We start from the raw sequence: 18,194 nt of genomic DNA, 5'->3' as shown, positions 1-18,194 counted from the left end.
TCTAGTGCCAAGCTACCAAGGGGGTGAGCAGGGGTTAACCGGGTGTGTTTCTCTTTTACCCTGACTAGAGTGAGTGTCCTTGCTTGGACAGGGGACAACCTCACTGCCAACCAAAGACCCAATTTCTAACAGTCCTCATGTAATTAATGTAATTTCGAGAGAGTTGAATGACCGGATATGATCATCCTTTCAGATTTATGTCCAATAACTGCATCCATTGGAACAAATGGAGGAGAAGTTATCAAACTCTATGATGGTTCATTCCCTTGTGGGGAGTTTGGAAGGACATCCATGTCTAATGATGTCATGATCAAGAACAATAAAGATTAGTTGCCTCATTAAGAAAAGTGAACTTGAGCTTGGGTCTGGCACTCAGTGCCGGGGTTCAGGTAGCTCATGCTACACAGTCATCAGTTTCTGAATTCAAGAATCTTTGTAAAGCCATTGAAGAAAGAACAGCATGCTCTTTTCTCTTGGAAGGAGTGGAGAGGCAGAGTTTTTTGTCAGAATTCTCCATTCATATCATGAGAGCATCAATTTAGACAGAATAAGCAGTGGTTTCAACCCATAGGAGCCTTGTGTTGAAGGATTAGCATACATTTGCATCACAGAAAGTGGGAGCTCTTTCTATGCCTTTTCAAAAAGTCTGGCTTTTCAATTCAGAATAAGAAACTTTCCTTTGTTTGCTCAACAAGAGTAGCACTCTTCATCCTTTAAGAATCAGCAGCAATGATCTTTACCCTCAGGGTCATCAGGAAAATCTTCCTTTACACAACCATCCAGAAAACTACAGCAGTTTTCACAATATCATTTGCCTTCAAATGGAAAACGTGTCGGCCAGTTCAGTTGAAAGACCTTATCTTCATAGGGATGTGGTTTGGTACGAAGCTGGAAATGGTGTTTATCCAAGGCCACAGAGCTGCAGCCTTTCAGGTCTCTTTTGTTGTCCTCATATCACCTCAAATAAGAACCCTGTTGATCCCATCTACCCTACATGCTTATATCCGAGTTGATTTTCAGACTGGCACCACACAGCCAAACTGATCTAGAGGTATAATCATTATACACAATAATCTTCAATTAGTTTTCAACAAGTTCCAAAATGCTCAACTTTCTAACTTGCTCTTTCTCTAGTTAATCTTATTGTCCAGTCCCCTGTAATGTCTCACTGAATTCCCCCATTCCCACCAGGTTGGTGGTGTGGGGTGACACCACACTTTACAGATCTCCCTCCTTGCTAAAAGAACCAAATAGAATATCAGCAGGCTTTGTAGTCTCTAGCGGCCCCTTAATACAGACCCTTGCTGTTTCACCCCAAACATAATGAAAGTAGGTCTTACCTTCACATCCCCAGATCTCGACCCAAGTTGCCTGAGATTGTCTTATCCACATCAAGCCAAAACCTTTCCAGAACAGGACAGTTGGGGAACATATGAACATCATCCACCTCTCTGTCTCTGCAGTGCTTACATTTAGATTCCTCATCTCCCCTAATCTTAATTTTGCCAGGGTCCAGTACGCTCTGTTTAAGGTGAATAAATGATTTCTCCTTAATATGGCTGGTTTAATCACAAGATAAAGCATGCTCATAGATACTTACCATAACTCTTCAGCTCTTGCTTGGCAAATATCCATCCCAGACCAGGTAACGGGGTTTCATACTTTCTTCTGCAGCTGCTAGAAGGTAACTGTACCAACATGATGCCTACTTCTTCCTTGCTCTGGGATCTTGAAGATCCTTTTCCATGGGGCTCGGCTCAATGTCAGTCCGCCCCTGAGTTCAAAGACAAGCATTTATCTGGTAAAACCTAAACCTGGAAAGTGTCCCATTAGTCAGCTCATTTCAGTCATCCCAAGATAGGTCCTTTCGCCCTTCGACTACCTGCCCCCAGTACAAGATTCCATCAGGGGTTTTGCCAAGCTGTCTCACAAGCACTCCAGGGTCCCTGGTGAGTCCCACACCGCTGACAATTTGCTATAATATGGAATACCCAAGAGAGATCTAACACCATACACTTTAGCTGCAGCCTTCAACCACTTCAAAAGCACTTTGTGAAAAATGTAGGGGCCCCAAATGTGTACAAGAAGCCATCTTCCGGCAAATTGTTCAATATAAGGCCTACGGATGATCAATCAGGGTGAAGAAGGAGCATCCTATTACTCTTTGGTTGATGCACCCAACAGTACAGTTTAAATTCTCGAAGTCCTAATCCAACCTTCTCTACCTTCCTCCTTAACTTTTTCCACTAGAGCCTAACCCCCTTAATAGCCAAATAAAAGATGTAACTCTCCCCTGTTTTCTCTCAAGAGATTTCTTACCAAAACCTAACAGGATATTATCAAATAAATGCTAACATTTAGGTAAAATTGACATTTTAACCAGATTTACTTGACCGTGCAAGGTAAGGGTCAAATTCTGACATCTCCTTAGAGTCTCATCTACCTCATTATAAACGCTCTCCATATTTGCAGATGGGGCCCTCCCTAGATTGTGCAGTGCTACTGAGCAACCCTATAATCCTGATTCCATATCATTATCTCTGTTTTAGTTTAGTTGATTTCATAAGCAGACAGCTACTCAAAGAACTTCACCTCTACCATCAAACATGGAATGGAAGTCTCAATATATGAAGTAAAACCTTTCATGTCTCTGTCACCTCTTATATTTCAGAAGATTTGCAAACAGGTCAGGTTCTCTTTCCAAGGTTTTGCTCTCGGTTCCCAAAGAAAGGAGCATGAGGTGTGGATGCAGTGTTAGTCAGTTAGTCTAAAAAAATGCTTTATGCATTCCCTCTAGTCCCTAGATCACTGGAAAAGCTTGGGCCAGGCAGGGGCCTCACATGATTATTTTGGTAGTTCACTCTTGGTCAAGGAGATGCTGGGTCCCTGTTTTGATGTATTTGGCTCTGTCTCTTCAGTTGCTCCTTGCTCTGGATCCCTTTCCTTTCAGAATATCTTGATATTTTGTTCTCGAATTTAACAGGAAAGGGTCACACAGGAACTGTGTGCCTGTCTACCTAGGTGAGGCTATACAAAACTCTTCTCACCCTCAAATTTAACATTTAATTCTAGACATTTGAAGACCTTTTAGAAATAGTATGATGCTCATTCTGTTTCTGCTTTATAATGGGACTTTCCTTTTATTCTTCAGTTCCTGTGGGAAATATATTCATATATATCCATATTTTGGAGCTCAGTGGTCTTCTAGCAGAGCTTGTTGCAGCTGGTTGTTGGAAACTCTTAGTTAAGTGGTAAGTCTGGCTTTTTGTGTCATGAAAATGGATTTGCGTTTGGTTCTTCAGGTTTAACAGAGACATCATGGGAACCTCTAGAAGCAGAAGATATAACAATGTCTAACTGCGAAATGCACCTTTTTAGCAGCAGTCACTTTGGCTGGAAGGATGGGTGAATTAGGAGCATTGTTATATAGAGCTCCCTTATCTGTGTTTTTTGGATGATATTGTAAGGTTGAACCCCAGGTTTTTCCAAACTTTCAATACTTTCAGGATATTTATTGTACTGTTTAGATAAGAGGAGTGCTATTGTGATCTATTTTCAAGGCCTTGACTATAGACATCTTACAATTTGTTTGTTAATTTTGGCACCTCAAATCAAGGAAGGAAAGCTACCTGAATGACCATCAGTAGATGGATTGTTTGAGCAGTTGTTTTAGCATTTTCAACTGCTAGTCATGAGGGAATTCAGGGTAGATCTACCACAGAGACTGACAGCTTCTTGGGAATAGATCACAGGTGTTCCATTGACATACATCTGCATAGCAGGCATTTTGGATCATACTGAACACTTTTGTGCAGCATCGCAGACTTCAATTCATTGATTCCAATTAAAAAGACGTTGATGTGAGGGTATCTATTATTTTCAGAGTCTTATTTCTATTAAATCACTGGGTGTTGCATTATTCTCAGTCTTTTAAGCCATCATTTATTGTATCACCAATCCCTGTGCGCCTCAGCAGTAATGACGAGTACGAGGAAGTAGGACATAGAGATAATGTTCCTGATTGCATGTTGGCAATCGTCATTACCTCACAAGTAATCCCTTTTACATAGATGTTAGGAATGAGAGTAATAACATTTGCAAGTAATCATGACCATTATGTAGTTCAACTTTTGTCAAATATTCGGTGACTTCTTTGTAAGGACGTAATTCAGTTTTCTTAATGCATTGCATGAATCCCTTGTTTTAAAAAAAAAAAATCTTACGTTTTAGCTTGTTTATTGTAAATCTTTCATGGAACCCTCAGGGCAGGAATGCAGACAGACATATTTGTTTGAAATTGGTAGATGTCAAACGAAGTACGGGCACTGAGTGTAGAAAGAGATTATTGTGAATAGAAAAGAAGCTCTGTACACATTTTCTTTTTAGCAGGGTATATTTGTCTGTCAGGCCTTCTGATATTTACATCTTTTGTATTTTTTGAGCATTTCTTCCTACAATGATGTAACTTTCCAAGACTTTTGAACTGACAGGAGGTACAGTTCTCGAAGGAATCAATTAAGATGTTACACAGTAAAAAGTACTATCACTTTTCCAGCACCTGAAAAATCAAGAGAGCCATATTATCACAACTACAAATAAGTACTTTAGTTGTTTCTGAATCAGTGATTGCTAATAATTGCCACTAATAAGGAAAAACAAGATATCTGCCATCTCAAAGGTGGACTGTTTCAGCTTTTTCAGTCCCTTGCTCTTCTACCACAATTCATACCTGCTTGCTACTTGGCCAGGTGGTGAGCTTCAGTGTGTAGAAAACCAGGGATTCATTGCAAACTGTGAATCTGAAGTTGCCTACACGTAAGACTAGCTTGTGTCTAAGTGTTGCAAGACAATTTTAGGTACATCCTCCTCCCCTCTCCTTTCGCAGTGCATGGTGTATGCTTAGGGACAGAACTCATGTTTAATGCTATAGCGTCACCTCTACAGTGTGGAGGGTGGCACTGTGCCCATCAGGGTGGTGGAGGGAATTACATCCACCTCCATGATTGACTACCTTCTACCAAATTTAGAGATCACTACTGGCCCAGTAGAGATCTGTGTAACTTGACTGGAACCGCCGTCATGGCGGTTCCTCTTAAGGCACATAAAGGGGGTAATTCTGACCCTGGCGGCCGGTGACCGCCAGGGTCACCGACCACGGGAGCACCGCCAACAGGCTGGCGGTGCTCCCGAGGGCATTCTGACCGCGGCAGTTCAGCCGCGGTCAGAAAGGGTCTCCCGCCGGTTTACCGCTGCCCCATTGAATCCTCCATGGCGGCTCCGCCGCCATGGGGATTCAGACACCCCCTACCGCCATCCTGTTCATGGCGGGAATCCAATGGCATGGGCACTGCAGGGGCCCCCGTAAGAGGGCCCCGCAAAGTATTTCAGTGTCTGCTTTGCAGACACTGAAATACGCGACGGGTGCAACTGCACCCGTCGCACCTTCCCACTCCGCCGGCTCCATTCGGAGCCGGCATCCTAGTGGGAAGGTTGATTTGCCCTGGGCTGGCGGGCGGCCTTTTGGCGGCCGCCCGCCAGCCCAGGGCAAATCTCAGAATCACCGCAGCGGTCTTTCGACCGCGGTGCGGTGTTCTGACGGGGTTACTTTGGCGGGCGGCCTCCGCCGCCCGCCATAGTAAGAATCACCCCCAAAGTCTGGTGGATGGACGCCATCAGTTTTAGCAGCCATCAACCGGACGTTTGGTTTTTCAAAAAACGCTCCTAAAGTAGGAGTTTGTTAATGAAAAAGAAACTAATGATCCCATACCCTGGAAGCATTTGCTCTGGTTGTGGGGGGCCATATTTTTTTTCTTCTGTGCCTTACCACCAGGGTCTACCTGCAGGTGACAAAATGAAAAAAATGACATTAGACCATTCACCCTAAATAGGGCAGGCTGTGTAATGCCCTTCCTTGGGTGGCCCTACAGAGTAGGGCCATCAGAAGAAGCTTTCTGTTGATGGATACAATGGGGTCTCGATCAGTGAAAAGCTGACAGTCCTCCAACCCCTAAATAGTGTGGACGGATTGTCATTTTGGCGGACAGGGTACTCTGTTGTATTTACAATGGAGTATCTTTAACCCTTTGCCCGCCAAGGATATAATGGTCATGCCCGTTGGTGCGGCGCTGAGGCACCACGGTAGAGACCCTCAGGGAAGCGCTAGCGCTCCCCCCGAAGCCCTCTACCCACCGCCCCCTCAGGGCAGGGCTGGAAGGAGAATCGCTTCCCCTTCCACCCTGGCAAGGGTCGCTCCCCAGGGAGGGCATTTTATCTAAGGTCATTTCTGCCCCCCCCCCCGGGGGCAGATCGGCCACTTTTAATTAGGCCAATCTGCCCCCTGGGGGGGCAGAAGCGATTAGACACCAGGGATTTATTTTTTATTTTTATTATGTTTATAAGGGAAGCGACCCCTTAGGCAAGGATTGCTCCCCAGGGGGCAATTTATTATTAGGCCTTTTCTGCCCCCTTGGGGTATATCAGCCTATATTAATTAGGCCAATCTGCCCCGGGAGGCAGAAGCCACTAGACACCAGCGATTTTTTATTTTTTTATTTATATTGATAAGGGGAGCGACCCTTAGATCGGCCTATTTTTATTACACTAGACACCAGAGATTTTTCTGTGACAATTTCAAAAGAGGGCAGAGACACTTTAGGCAAGGGTCACCCCCGCTGGGGGCAAGTATATTTTAGGCCATTCCTGCCCCCACACCCCCCGGAAATACTTTTTTTTTTTTTAAAGAGGGTGGGGGTATGGCCATCCAATAAATGGGGACAAAGTTGTTCTGCCCACCAGTGGGCAGATGGGGCAGTTACCCCCAGTGGGTCAGAAAGCCTACTAGATGCCAGGGAATTAAGAAAAAAACTGTGGGGTGGAGGCTACCAACTAGTATGGGCATAGTTATGCCCCCACCCTAACTAAAGGGGGTAACAGTCTTTCAGCTCTCCCCCTGCACACTGAAAGGTCTTATCCCATTGGCAAGCAAGAGGACATTTGATTATTTGGGGTTTTGGCTTTACATTTGGGCCATGAGAGCTTGTCTAACTCTCAAAATCGTCCCACTTGGAATGGTGAGGGCTGCACTTTTTGGACTTTGGGACGCTGCCATGTAGAAAAATCTACGAGACCTAGACACATATGAAAACTAAATATATGGTGAGTCCAGGGTGGTGTGCTTCACACGCACCTGCACCATTTTCCTACCCTCAATGCCATGCAAACCTCCAACTTTGCGTGAAATCACACATTTCCCCCACATTTTTGTGGTGGAACCTTTCGGAATCAGCAGGAATCCACAAAATTCCTACCACCCAGCATTGTCACATCTGTACCGATAACAATTCTGCCCCACTTGTCGGCATAAATTTTTTTTTTTCCAAACTGCCCTTTTGGAACCCTTTTGGTTCCCCCTCATTTTCAATATGTTTTTGGTTCTTCCCTGTCACAGGCACTTGGCCCGCCTACACAAGGGAGTCATCATCTTTATTGGGACACTGAGGGGAACGTTGGGTGGCAGGAAAGTTGTGCTGGTGCAGTAATCCCACATAGAAATGTGGGAACAATTTGATTTGTTTTTCAAAATTTGAGGTTTGCTGAGTATTCTAGGTAGGAAAACACTGGGGGATCCACGCCAGTCACACCTCCCCGGACTCCCTCGGGTGTCTAGTTTTCAGAAATGTCTGGGTTTGGTAGGTTTCCCTAGATGGCTGCTGAGTCCAGGACCAAAAACGCAGCCCCCGACCCCACAAAAACGGGTTGTCTTGTATTTGATCATTTTGATGTTTCCATGTAATGTTTTGAGGGCATTTCCTGTTGCAGGCACCAGGCCTACCCACACAAGTGAGGTTCCATTTTTATTGGGAGACTTGGGGGAATGCTGGGGGAATGCTGGGTAGAAGGAAATTTGTGGTTCCTCTCAGATTCCAGACCTTTCTGTCACCAAAATGTGAGGAAAAAGTTTTTTTCTTGCCAAATTATGAAGTTTGCAAAGGATTCTGGGTAACAGAACCTGGTGAGAGCCCCACAAATCACCCTATCTTGGATTCCCCTAGGTGTCTAAATTTAAAAAATGCACAGGTTTGGTAGGTTTCCTTAGGTGCTGGCTGAGCTAGGGGCCAAAATCCACAGCTAGGCATTTTGAAAAGCACAGGTCTGTGTCATTTGGGTAAATGTAATGTGTCCATGTTGTGTTTTGGGGCATTTCCTGTTGTGGGCACTAGGCCTACCCACACAAGTGAGGTACCATTTTATCAGGAGACATGGGGGAATGCTGGGTGGAATTTGTGGCTCCTCTCAGATTCCAGAACTTTCTATCACTGAAATATGAGGAAAAAGTGTTTTTTAAACAAATTTTAAGGTTTGCAAAGGATTCTGGGTAACAGAACCTGGTGAGAGCCCAACAAGTCACCCCATCTTGGATTTCTCTAGGTGTCTAGTTTTAAAAAATGCACAGATTTGGTAGGTCTCCCTAGGTGCCGACTGAGCTAGAGGCCAAAATCCACAGCTAGGCACTTTCGAAAAAACACGTCAGATTTCAATGTAAAAATGTGATTTGTCCATGTTGTATTTCCTGTTGCAGGCATTAGGCCTATCCACACAAGTGAGGTACAATTTTTATCAGGAGAAGTGGAGGAACACAGAATAGCAGAACAAATGTTATTTCCCCTTGTCTTTCTCTACATTTCTTCCTTCCAAATGTAAGATAGTGTGTAAAAAAGTTGTCTATTTGAGAAATGCCCTGTAATTCACATGCTAGAATGGGGACCCTGGAATTCAGACATGTGCAAATAACCACTACTTCTTGATACCTATTTTTCAGCTCATTTAATGGCTCTGGGTACGTAGAGTTCTTGATGAACCTACAAGTCCTATATATCCCTGCAAGCAGAAGAGTCCAGCAGATGTAGTGGTATTTGACTTTGCAGGAAAAAGTTACAGAGTAAAACATGGAGAAAAAAGTCTGTTTTTTTTAAACCTCAATTTCAATATTTTGTTGTTTCAGCTGTTATTTTTGGTAGGACAACCTTGTAGGATCTACACAAATGACCCCTTGCTGAATTCAGGATTTTGTCTACTTTTTAGAAATATTTAGCTGTCCAGGATCCAGCACTGGTTTCACACCCATTTCAGTCACTAACTGGAAGGAGGCTAAAAGCACAAAAAAATTGTAAAAATGGGGTATGTCCCAGTAAAATGCCAACATTTTATTGAAAAATGTGGCTTTCTCATTCAAGTCTGCCTGTTCCTGAAAGCTGGGAAGATGGTGATTTTAGCACCACATACCCTTTTTGATGACATTTTCAGGGAAAAAAGCACAAGCTTTCTTCTGCAGCTCTTTTTTTCTCATTTAAAAAAAAAAAAAACATTTTTGTTGTATTTTGGCTAATTTCTTGGTCTCCTCGAGGGATCCCACAAACTCTGGATACCTCTAGAATCCCTAGGATGTTGGAAAAAAAGACGCAAATATGGCATGGGTAGCTTATGTGGACACAAAGTTATGAGGATCTAAGCGCAAACTGCCCCAAATAGCCCAAAAAATCATTGGTACCTGAGAGGGAAAAGGTCTGGCAGCGAAGGGGTTAATGCCAAACTGTAAATTACACTCAGAGTTGTCGTGTTCAAACAGTAGACTGCAAATTCAATGCAGCATTATCCGAGCTGGTGAATTCTCCAGTGGCACTACACCAGAGCCTCATTTTTGTTACTAGCATTGAATCAAAGGTATACAGGGCACTCCTTTGTTAAAATAACATAAAAATAGAACCTCTTATGGAGTCAGACCTTATCTGGCTTTGTTTAGAGATGAACAAAACCTCCATATGACCTGCATCTTGTATGTCTGCATGATGTTGTCTCTCTACACCGAAACAAGAAATGTAGACTTGGTAAAGGGTGCCTCCCAAAAAAAATATGGCACGTGGGAAAGGCAATAAAATACTTGCCATGATGGGTACGGTGGGTCACAGGAGAACCTTGTCCTTTTATAAAAGCATAGGGAATTCAACACAAGGAAGTTACAAGCATTGTGTGTGAAATGGCGAACCTACAGTGGTGAAATCACGTATAACTTTTTTCAGTAATAGACTTGCATCATCCTTTAATTCTCCCCATTAACTTAAAACTATATAATTTTCTGAGTGATTTTTGTTGCATACAATGATGTCATAATTCAAACTGCCCATAGATCTTTCTGCACTAGGGAATTCACTAATTCCCATACAGACAGCTTTAAATCAATACATAAATATGCTGTTTTATCATTCCAGTTACTACTAAATCGACATCATGTATTTAAGAATTCTGTTTCCTTTTTCCTTCACTTAGGTTAGGTGTATCATTTCAGGCCTGCCTCCTGCAGATTGTTGGTTACAGAAACCTGACAGTAGAAATAGAAAAGCTGCGCAGAGAGCCATATGATGCCGACAACCCAGAACATGAAGAGATGCTGTTAAAGGTCAGTTTAGGATTTTTTTTATCCCTTGGCTTTTGAAATCACAGCTGAAGTGGAAACTCTCACTGATGAATATTAAGGGCCTGATTTAGATCTTGGCGGATAGAATACTGTCTCTCAAATGTGATGGATATCCAGTCCACCATATTACGATCTCCATCGGATATAATGGGATCGTAATATGGCAGACGGGATATCCGTTTCATTTGTGATGGAGTATTCACCTCCGCCAAGATCTAATTCAGGCCCTTAGTCACTTGTCGACGTTTATTAAAATAAACACTATTAGTGGTGGAGCTGCCTGCTAGTCACTGCAGGGAGTAAGTCACAAGAAGGTCATCTACAATTTGTCTAGAGTGGATCTTATAACTCAGAATAGATACATGTGTCAACTTCATCACTGTCTATTGTCTGCTTAGTGACGCTGGAACTGGGGATGTGGCAGCTGCAGCAACCACAGACATTCACGGAAGAGTACAGCAAGACAATGGGCAATAATAAGGTCCTCAGAAATGAAGTACATTGCGTATTAAAGCTGAATTGTGATGTTAACACGCATTTCTAATATGGGCAAAACATACCCAAGCTAAAATAAATGATGTTTCCCTCACGTGAAGCACATAAGGCAAAAAGAATTCAGATTTACTTTTTTTTTTGTGAATATCTGTTTTTTCTCCAGTTACACCTCACATAATTTGAGGAACACAAATAAACCCAATTCATGGCATCATAGGTAAATCTACGGTATTATTGCCAAACAAAGTTAATTATCTGCACTCTTAAAAATGGTTTCTTTTAGGTTTTCCGCACAGATATATAGAGACCATACCACACCTGGTCTTGTTCAGATTGGGTCGTGAACAAGACCCGGTGTGGTTGAACTGCTTCAACTGTTGGGGCACTAAACTTTTTTTTGCATAGCACACCTGAAAGGGTATCTTTCTTTTGTCTATGAATGATCCGCAGCTCTGCCGATGAACGTGCCACCCGCGCCTGGGCTCGGACGTCAGGAACACATTTTTGCAGTGAAGTTGAACACATATACATACATATATATTTACTGAAAAAGCAAAGGTTAAAGTGACGTTATAGTTAAGTGAAATGTTCAGGAACAACATAATGCTTTAAAATCTCAAAATCACAGAAATTCACCAGTTATAGTTATAGTTATCTCAAGTAACTATAATTTGTGTCCTAAGATAATTATAACTCTCGCCCCATCATGCAGTTTTCTCATTAATAATTTAATTGCGAATTTTGCTGTGTTATTATCAATATCATAGAAGATGTCATGAGTGATATAATATGTGAGGTAATTAGCAGTACATGCTGGGGGCACAAGTTATAGTGACCTTAGGACACGAGTGATTGATACTTGAGATAACTATAACTCAAACTGGCAAATTTCTGTGGTTTCTATAGCTTAAAACGTTACAGCTTTACTGAATATTTATCTTTAGCAATATATGCACTGTTCCCCCGGGCCCTGGTCCACCCTGGGGGGACGGGAGATTTTAAAACAAGAAGCTTGGGCTCCCGCCCTTGGTTTTTTACATTTTGCTGCAGATCCTAATGTCTGTTTTTTGTGTTTTTTGTTAGGACTCTGCACCCAGTCCCAAGTTCTTAGATGGCTGCCACCACTTTCTGGTTGAGGTGGTGGTAGCCAGTCAGATCTCAGGATGAGATCTGTCGGCTCCGCAGTCCCTCAGCGGTGTGAAATATACATTTTGTTAACCGTTTTTCTCCAAAACTCACAAAAGGATATACACCAAACACAGAAAGCACTCTTCCTGCACCAACATCTAGCTTTTTGTCAAATTTGGTGTGAATCTGTTTAGCGGTTTGGGCAATAGTCGTAACCAAATATCCTTTACAAAAATTGATGGGGGAAAACACAATTGGGACCCCACTTTTTCTCAGTCCCTGCTTGACGGATCACCCCAATCACCTCACAACTTTCCATGTGCAAACAGGTCAAAATTTTTGGAAAGTTTTGTGGAGATTCGTCAAATGGCGTCAAAGTTGTTAGCAACACAAAAAAGACATTTCCTATGGAAACATGATCCTAATTATCCTAATTACAAATATATATATGTAGATATATATGTATATATATTTATATATATATATATTTGGGTGCTGGATTAATTGTGCAAAAAAGGAAGCAAAGACCTCTGTGTAGTTTCCAGGTTTAGGTGGAAAGGAGCTCCTACATAGAGCACCCTTCAACACCAGGGATACTCAATCTGCTCACCTCAATGTCTGTTTTTCTAGCAAAGTCTGTAAGCATGGGATTAGCACAGTGCCATCCACACCAAGCTAGAAACCATCACATTATTTTGCCATTTTTACAGCTAAGTATTTAAGCATAGGATTAGCTAGTGCCATCCATGCCAAGCTGAAAAATGACAAAAGCTTCTTACCACTCCGTGCATAGTATTACGGCTTTGGATTGGTAAAATACCATCCAAGCCAACCCGGAATTAATAAAAGGAACCCCTGACACGTGTTTTGCTCTCGTTATGAGCTCTTCAGAGAAGTGTAGCTTTGTCCAGACACAAGAGAGCACCCAGTATAAGTCAAAGCAATACCCTTTCAGGCTTAGAGTGCTGCATAAATTATGCAAAAACGGAAGCAAGTAACTCTGCGTATGGTTTCAGTAAATTGATTTACGAGGATGGATAGACTTTTCTCCAATGGAAAAAGTATTTTGCACTTGAAGATCATACCCTCCGAGCAATAAGTACAAATGGCTTTATGGATCCGACCTTCATCTGTTGCTCTGAATTCCTTTATTTGTATGATATGATCCCTCTTCCCAAAATATTTTTTTGATTAGGCATGACTTACCCTTGTAGAATTCTTGACTTATTTCTGAATTCCTGGAGTAAGCCAAGAGCATGTTGCAGCAACATCTTTGAGACTTGGGTCCAATGTTGCCTGCTGACAATACAGTGCTGTTCAGCACATAGATCCCGATTTTCAGGTTTTATTTTTTCTTGTCTGGATATAGATGTTTTGTACGGTCCTCCAATACCATTTTGGTATGCACTAGGCAAATAATCTAATTAAATGTATTAGTAAAAAGATTTGGCAACTATCTATAGTCCTGCTTCGGTACCTGTAATTTGGTATAGTTTGTTGCCAAACTCTGCACTGCTTTCCAAAGTATATCAACTTTAAATTTGGGCAGTTTTTAAACAAAACCAGCCACATTCAATAGCTTTATGAGTGTCTATTCAAAATGGGTTTTATTGTTCTAATTTCTTAACTTGACAAAAAGGTCTCTTTTTAAGCACGTCCCAAATTTCTTTTTGTACAACTCTATATTTTAGCCCACAAATCTGCTATTGTTGTTTTTGTTCTTAAGTACTGCTCAAACCGAAGTTTCATACAGTCATGTGTTTAAATAAATGTATGTGGACAAGGGGTAAAAAATAATTTGTTTACATTTATCAAACAGTTGACTTCAGTCTTTGTTTCTGATCTCTAGCTGTGGAAATGCCTGAGACCCGGTGTTCCATTGGAAAGACGAATCACCAAGCAGTGGTGCGAAATTGGTTTCCAAGGTGATGATCCAAAAACAGATTTTAGAGGAATGGGATTACTAGGATTATACAATTTGTTGTAAGTAATATTTTCTCTCTAAAATCTTGGGTACAAAATATCACCGTTTTAAACTGAATCCTGTTTAAAATCCTATTGCCATTGGGGTTGTGGCATCACTTGTGAATGACTAAAAATATAAATTTGGAAGGACAAGACAAATGAAGGTCTATGTTAACCTGGGTCTCTTGCTTGATAGAAAGTGGTTTAGTCCAAGGTAGAATATAGAAGAGGAGAAAGCATGTGTAGTGGCCAGTAAAACTCATCTTTACTGTCGCAGCCCTTCAAAATTCTTCTTCCATGGCTTCATTGACTCAGGGGAACAACCAGATAGAGATACAATATTTCACCTACATGCCCTAACATAAGGCGTAGGAACATGTTTCAGTCTTAGCATATAATAGCCAGTTGTTTTGAAACTCCTTCCCATCTCTTCTTCCCCGGTGTGGATGTATTGTGAGAGTATGAGGTCATAGGTCAGGATAAGAGTGCTGTCCAAACAGGAGAGAAAGTGAGGTTGATGATGGTGGAAACCTCACTTCACTCACATCAACCAGCTGCAATCAGGGTCCTTCACCATTCATTCTCATTAACTGTAGTTCAGTCCTTAATTTCTTTAAAAAAACAAAACAAGTTACTTACTTTCGCTAATGCTTTGTCTTGTCTATATTCTATGTAGCCGCAGTTTGCTCACCTTTAGAATATTTCCAGGCCCCAGACTTGATCCAGAAATGGGGATTACACAAATACATTTCATACATTACATTTCACATTTTTAGTCACAGGACGATTAAGGACCATATGTACAAAAGTTCCATTTTGCATTTTCTAAATAGTGAATCCTATGAAATTGCTATTTAGGAAATGGAAAATGCAAATGTAAGAAAATTTAGATTTCCTAATAGCAATTCCTATGGAGTCGCACTTCCTATTAGGCGATCTTAACTTTGGAAATGATAAACCGTTGCTACCGATGGGCTTTGGGTACATAAGTACAAATTGTTTTGTATTACCAAAATTGTGATTTCCTGATCGAAAGTGCGACTCCATAGCAATTCTGGGAGTGCAAATCCCTTTCTACCTATGGACCTAAGCTCCCCCTTACCATACTTACCTAGTAAGTGGTGCTCATGTACAGCGCTCCTATGCCCTCGGGGCGAGTGAGCGCTATACATGGCACTGTAATAACTGTATTTTGGCTGCATTTTTAAAAATTGCACCTGGTTATCATCAGATTAGATTCAATGGTAAAAGCATTTCCTAAATGCCCCTTTCGTGTTTAGGAAATGCTATGTGCATGTGGTTAGGAAATCACAAATAGGAAGTCCCTATTTGCAATTTCCTATTTTGGTACTCACAAAATGCGATTTCTGCTAGGTAGAAATCACAGTTTGCGAGGCCACAGAGCCCTTTTGTATATTTGGAAAGGGTGTGTTGTATTTCTTAACAAGCCGAAATTGCGATTTGGCCCCCTTAAGTACAAATTATTTTTGTACATATGAGCTCAAGTGATTTGCCGAGAACCACATGAAGTGGTGTCAAGTTCTGATACCAGGGATTGAACCTGTACCCAGGTTAAAAAATTGGCAGCTTTAGCCGCTATGCTGCATCTCCTCCCTTGTAAAATAGAATTAGTCATTTTGCAGTTAATCTATGCATTGAGAAGGTCAAATTAAATCCTGTCGTCAGTATATTTTCAGTGTGATCTATGTATTTGATTATACTTGATAGTCCATTTATGAGACCATCTATTACTGAAATAATACATGTAAGGTTTTATTAAAAACTATATCCTATTGTTTTTGTTAGAAATGTTGTTTTTTCTGAAGTAGTACATTTTTGACTTCTTCTGCATAATAATCCATAACAGGGTTCTGCTATATTAGTATAAACTAGATATGTTTTATAAGGTCTAGTAAAACTGCATTGTTCATTTTAATGCCTTCATAATTTGTCACCCTGATATGTGAAATAGTTTAGATTATATTGATAGGTAATGTAGTCACACAATATAATTTTGGGTGTGCTTATTTTCTCGAAATCTGTTATTAACTAGAAGATGGATTTGCTCTTTTTATTTGTGCACTAGCTTTTATATACTTTAATAAAACTGTATTGTTCATTTTATACTGACTTTATAATTTACTACCATGATATAAGGAAAAGTTTGTATTATATTACCGGGTGTTGTTGCACTTTGTTCAAAAATTAGTTATTATTCTGAGTATGCTTGCCCTTAATTTAATGTATGAAATAGTTCTGCAAATGGAATGTGCACAATTTCAAGTTAATAAAGTTTGAATGGGTAGCTCATAAGTTAGTAGTAAGTGGTCAATAGGATTGTTTGGTATTTTCAAATATATATATGAATCGAATACAGGTTTCAGTTGGTAAAGGTCTCTAATTGGTCAAATTGAAATGCCTCAAATGGTAGTTTTGACGTCTTAATTACATGCAGCCTATTGTTTATCAAATTGAACCTATTTTTTTTATTAATCACTGATATTCTATTGATTATGAGAAACTATAAATGTCGAAGATTTGTTTGTAAAATAATTTGCTGTTCATGTAATAGTGCTTTGTAATGAAAGTTTTGTGAAATTAGCATTTGTGAAGCGGTATGTAAAATATGGCCTTTAATGTCATGTTCCGTTTTTCTTGTAAGTAATATGTAGATATGATCTGGATTATTTCTGGTTTGGTTGTTATAATATTTTAGTAGAGTTTGATATAGGGTTGTGATGAGGAACTTTTGCCACTAGTGTATGACATAATATAGGTTTCATTTGGAGCCAATGTGAATGATGGTACAAAAAATTTAGTTGCTTATGTGTTAAGATACAAGTTAATCTGTGGTGTTCTTGATACATTAATCACATGGTAATGTTTTCTTCAAGTTGTTCTAATGTATTCTTGTTTTGTTTGTTGTATTCTTGATACTATATTAAGGAAAAGTAGCTGTTTTTGCCAGCAGCAAATGAAGTTTAACAGTGCTCTCGTGTGCCACTAGGTGTTGTAGTGCTGCTCTGCATTGGCTTGTTTCTTCCTTGGAAGTGACAGAGCTGAGCCCCATATAAGCATCACCCTTGCTTGCCCACGGCAATTTCTTGCTTAACTCTTTCCATGCCCTCTGACACAGAGCACAAAACAATTGTCGGTACTAGAGTGGAGATTTCTAAATTGGAACTGTTTTAGAAGGGAAAGGAAGATGACTTCACATAACGGAGAGGTGGGAGGGCAAGGAGGAATCTGTGGCTAGCTAGAGTAGCTACAAGAACCAACATTTCCAAAAGTAAATAACTTGTTCTTTTGATAAATACTTCTAAAAAAATAATAATTTTTACCTACAGAGCAGATACCAAGACAGTACCTGCTAAGTTGAAAAGTCTGTGAAGTGGGCTCGGACCCTTAAGTCCTGCAGGCCTGAAGGGGTGAAATGCCTTTCCTGTTGAACCTGGCTGTCAAGGCAGTAGTGCTTTGTAAATGTGTGCTCTGACACCCACGTCTCGGCCTGACAGATGTCAAGAACAGCCACTCTGTATACCAATACAGTGGTAGCAGCCTTGGGTCTGGAATAAGCCCTCAGTCATTTCAGAGGCAGCTTCTTGGCCAGTGCGTAGCAGATGTTAATGCAAAGGACTATTTACCTTGACAAAGTCCCATTCTGCACCGCCTTATCTTTCTTTGCCCCAGTGAACCCCGCAAAAAGCTGATCATCCACTCGATGGCCTTTGGTCCAGTTGATGTAAAAGCTTAAGGCTCTTCCGGGTCCAGCCAATGGAGTCTCTCCTCCTCTTTTGAGGGGTGAGGCAGACAAAAGAATGTTGAGAGGGTGATGGATCCCCCAGCGAGAAAAGGAGACCTAGCTTTTGGCAAAAAGGATGACGTGTTCCTCAACACCAGTTTGTCTCTGAGAGAGCCTGGATCTAACTCATGTGACAAGCTCAAGGGATCGCAGTGACAAAGACATTTTTGAGAGTTAGTAGGTGCAGCCATCAGCTGTGCATTGGCTTGAAGGAGGTGGACATGAGGAATGCCAGGACCAAATGATTGTCCCACTGTGAGCTTCACAAACAGTTTTGGAGGGAATATGTGTGTCAAATCCTAAAAAACTGCAACACAACAGGTGATTTGAACA

The 18,194-nt window shown here is 41.1% G+C and overlaps 1 protein-coding gene across 4 annotated transcripts in view; it reads left to right on the top strand.

Moving 5' to 3' along the window:
* ELMOD1 (ELMO domain containing 1) overlaps positions 1 to 18,194 on the top strand; it is a 282,874-nt gene that overhangs the window by 191,140 nt on the left and 73,540 nt on the right. For all 4 annotated transcript variants that reach the window (XM_069202335.1, XM_069202336.1, XM_069202334.1 and 1 more), the window contains exons 6-7: positions 10,324 to 10,453; positions 13,944 to 14,077. In XM_069202335.1, coding sequence (XP_069058436.1) covers positions 10,324 to 10,453; positions 13,944 to 14,077 — 264 coding nt within the window. The remainder of the gene's footprint in view (positions 1 to 10,323; positions 10,454 to 13,943; positions 14,078 to 18,194) is intronic.

Source organism: Pleurodeles waltl, chromosome 8 (assembly GCF_031143425.1).
Source record: "Pleurodeles waltl isolate 20211129_DDA chromosome 8, aPleWal1.hap1.20221129, whole genome shotgun sequence".
Lineage (NCBI taxonomy): Eukaryota > Metazoa > Chordata > Amphibia > Caudata > Salamandridae > Pleurodeles > Pleurodeles waltl.
Note: the sequence above shows the minus strand (reverse complement) of the source record. Positions and strands in the feature narration are given on the sequence as shown.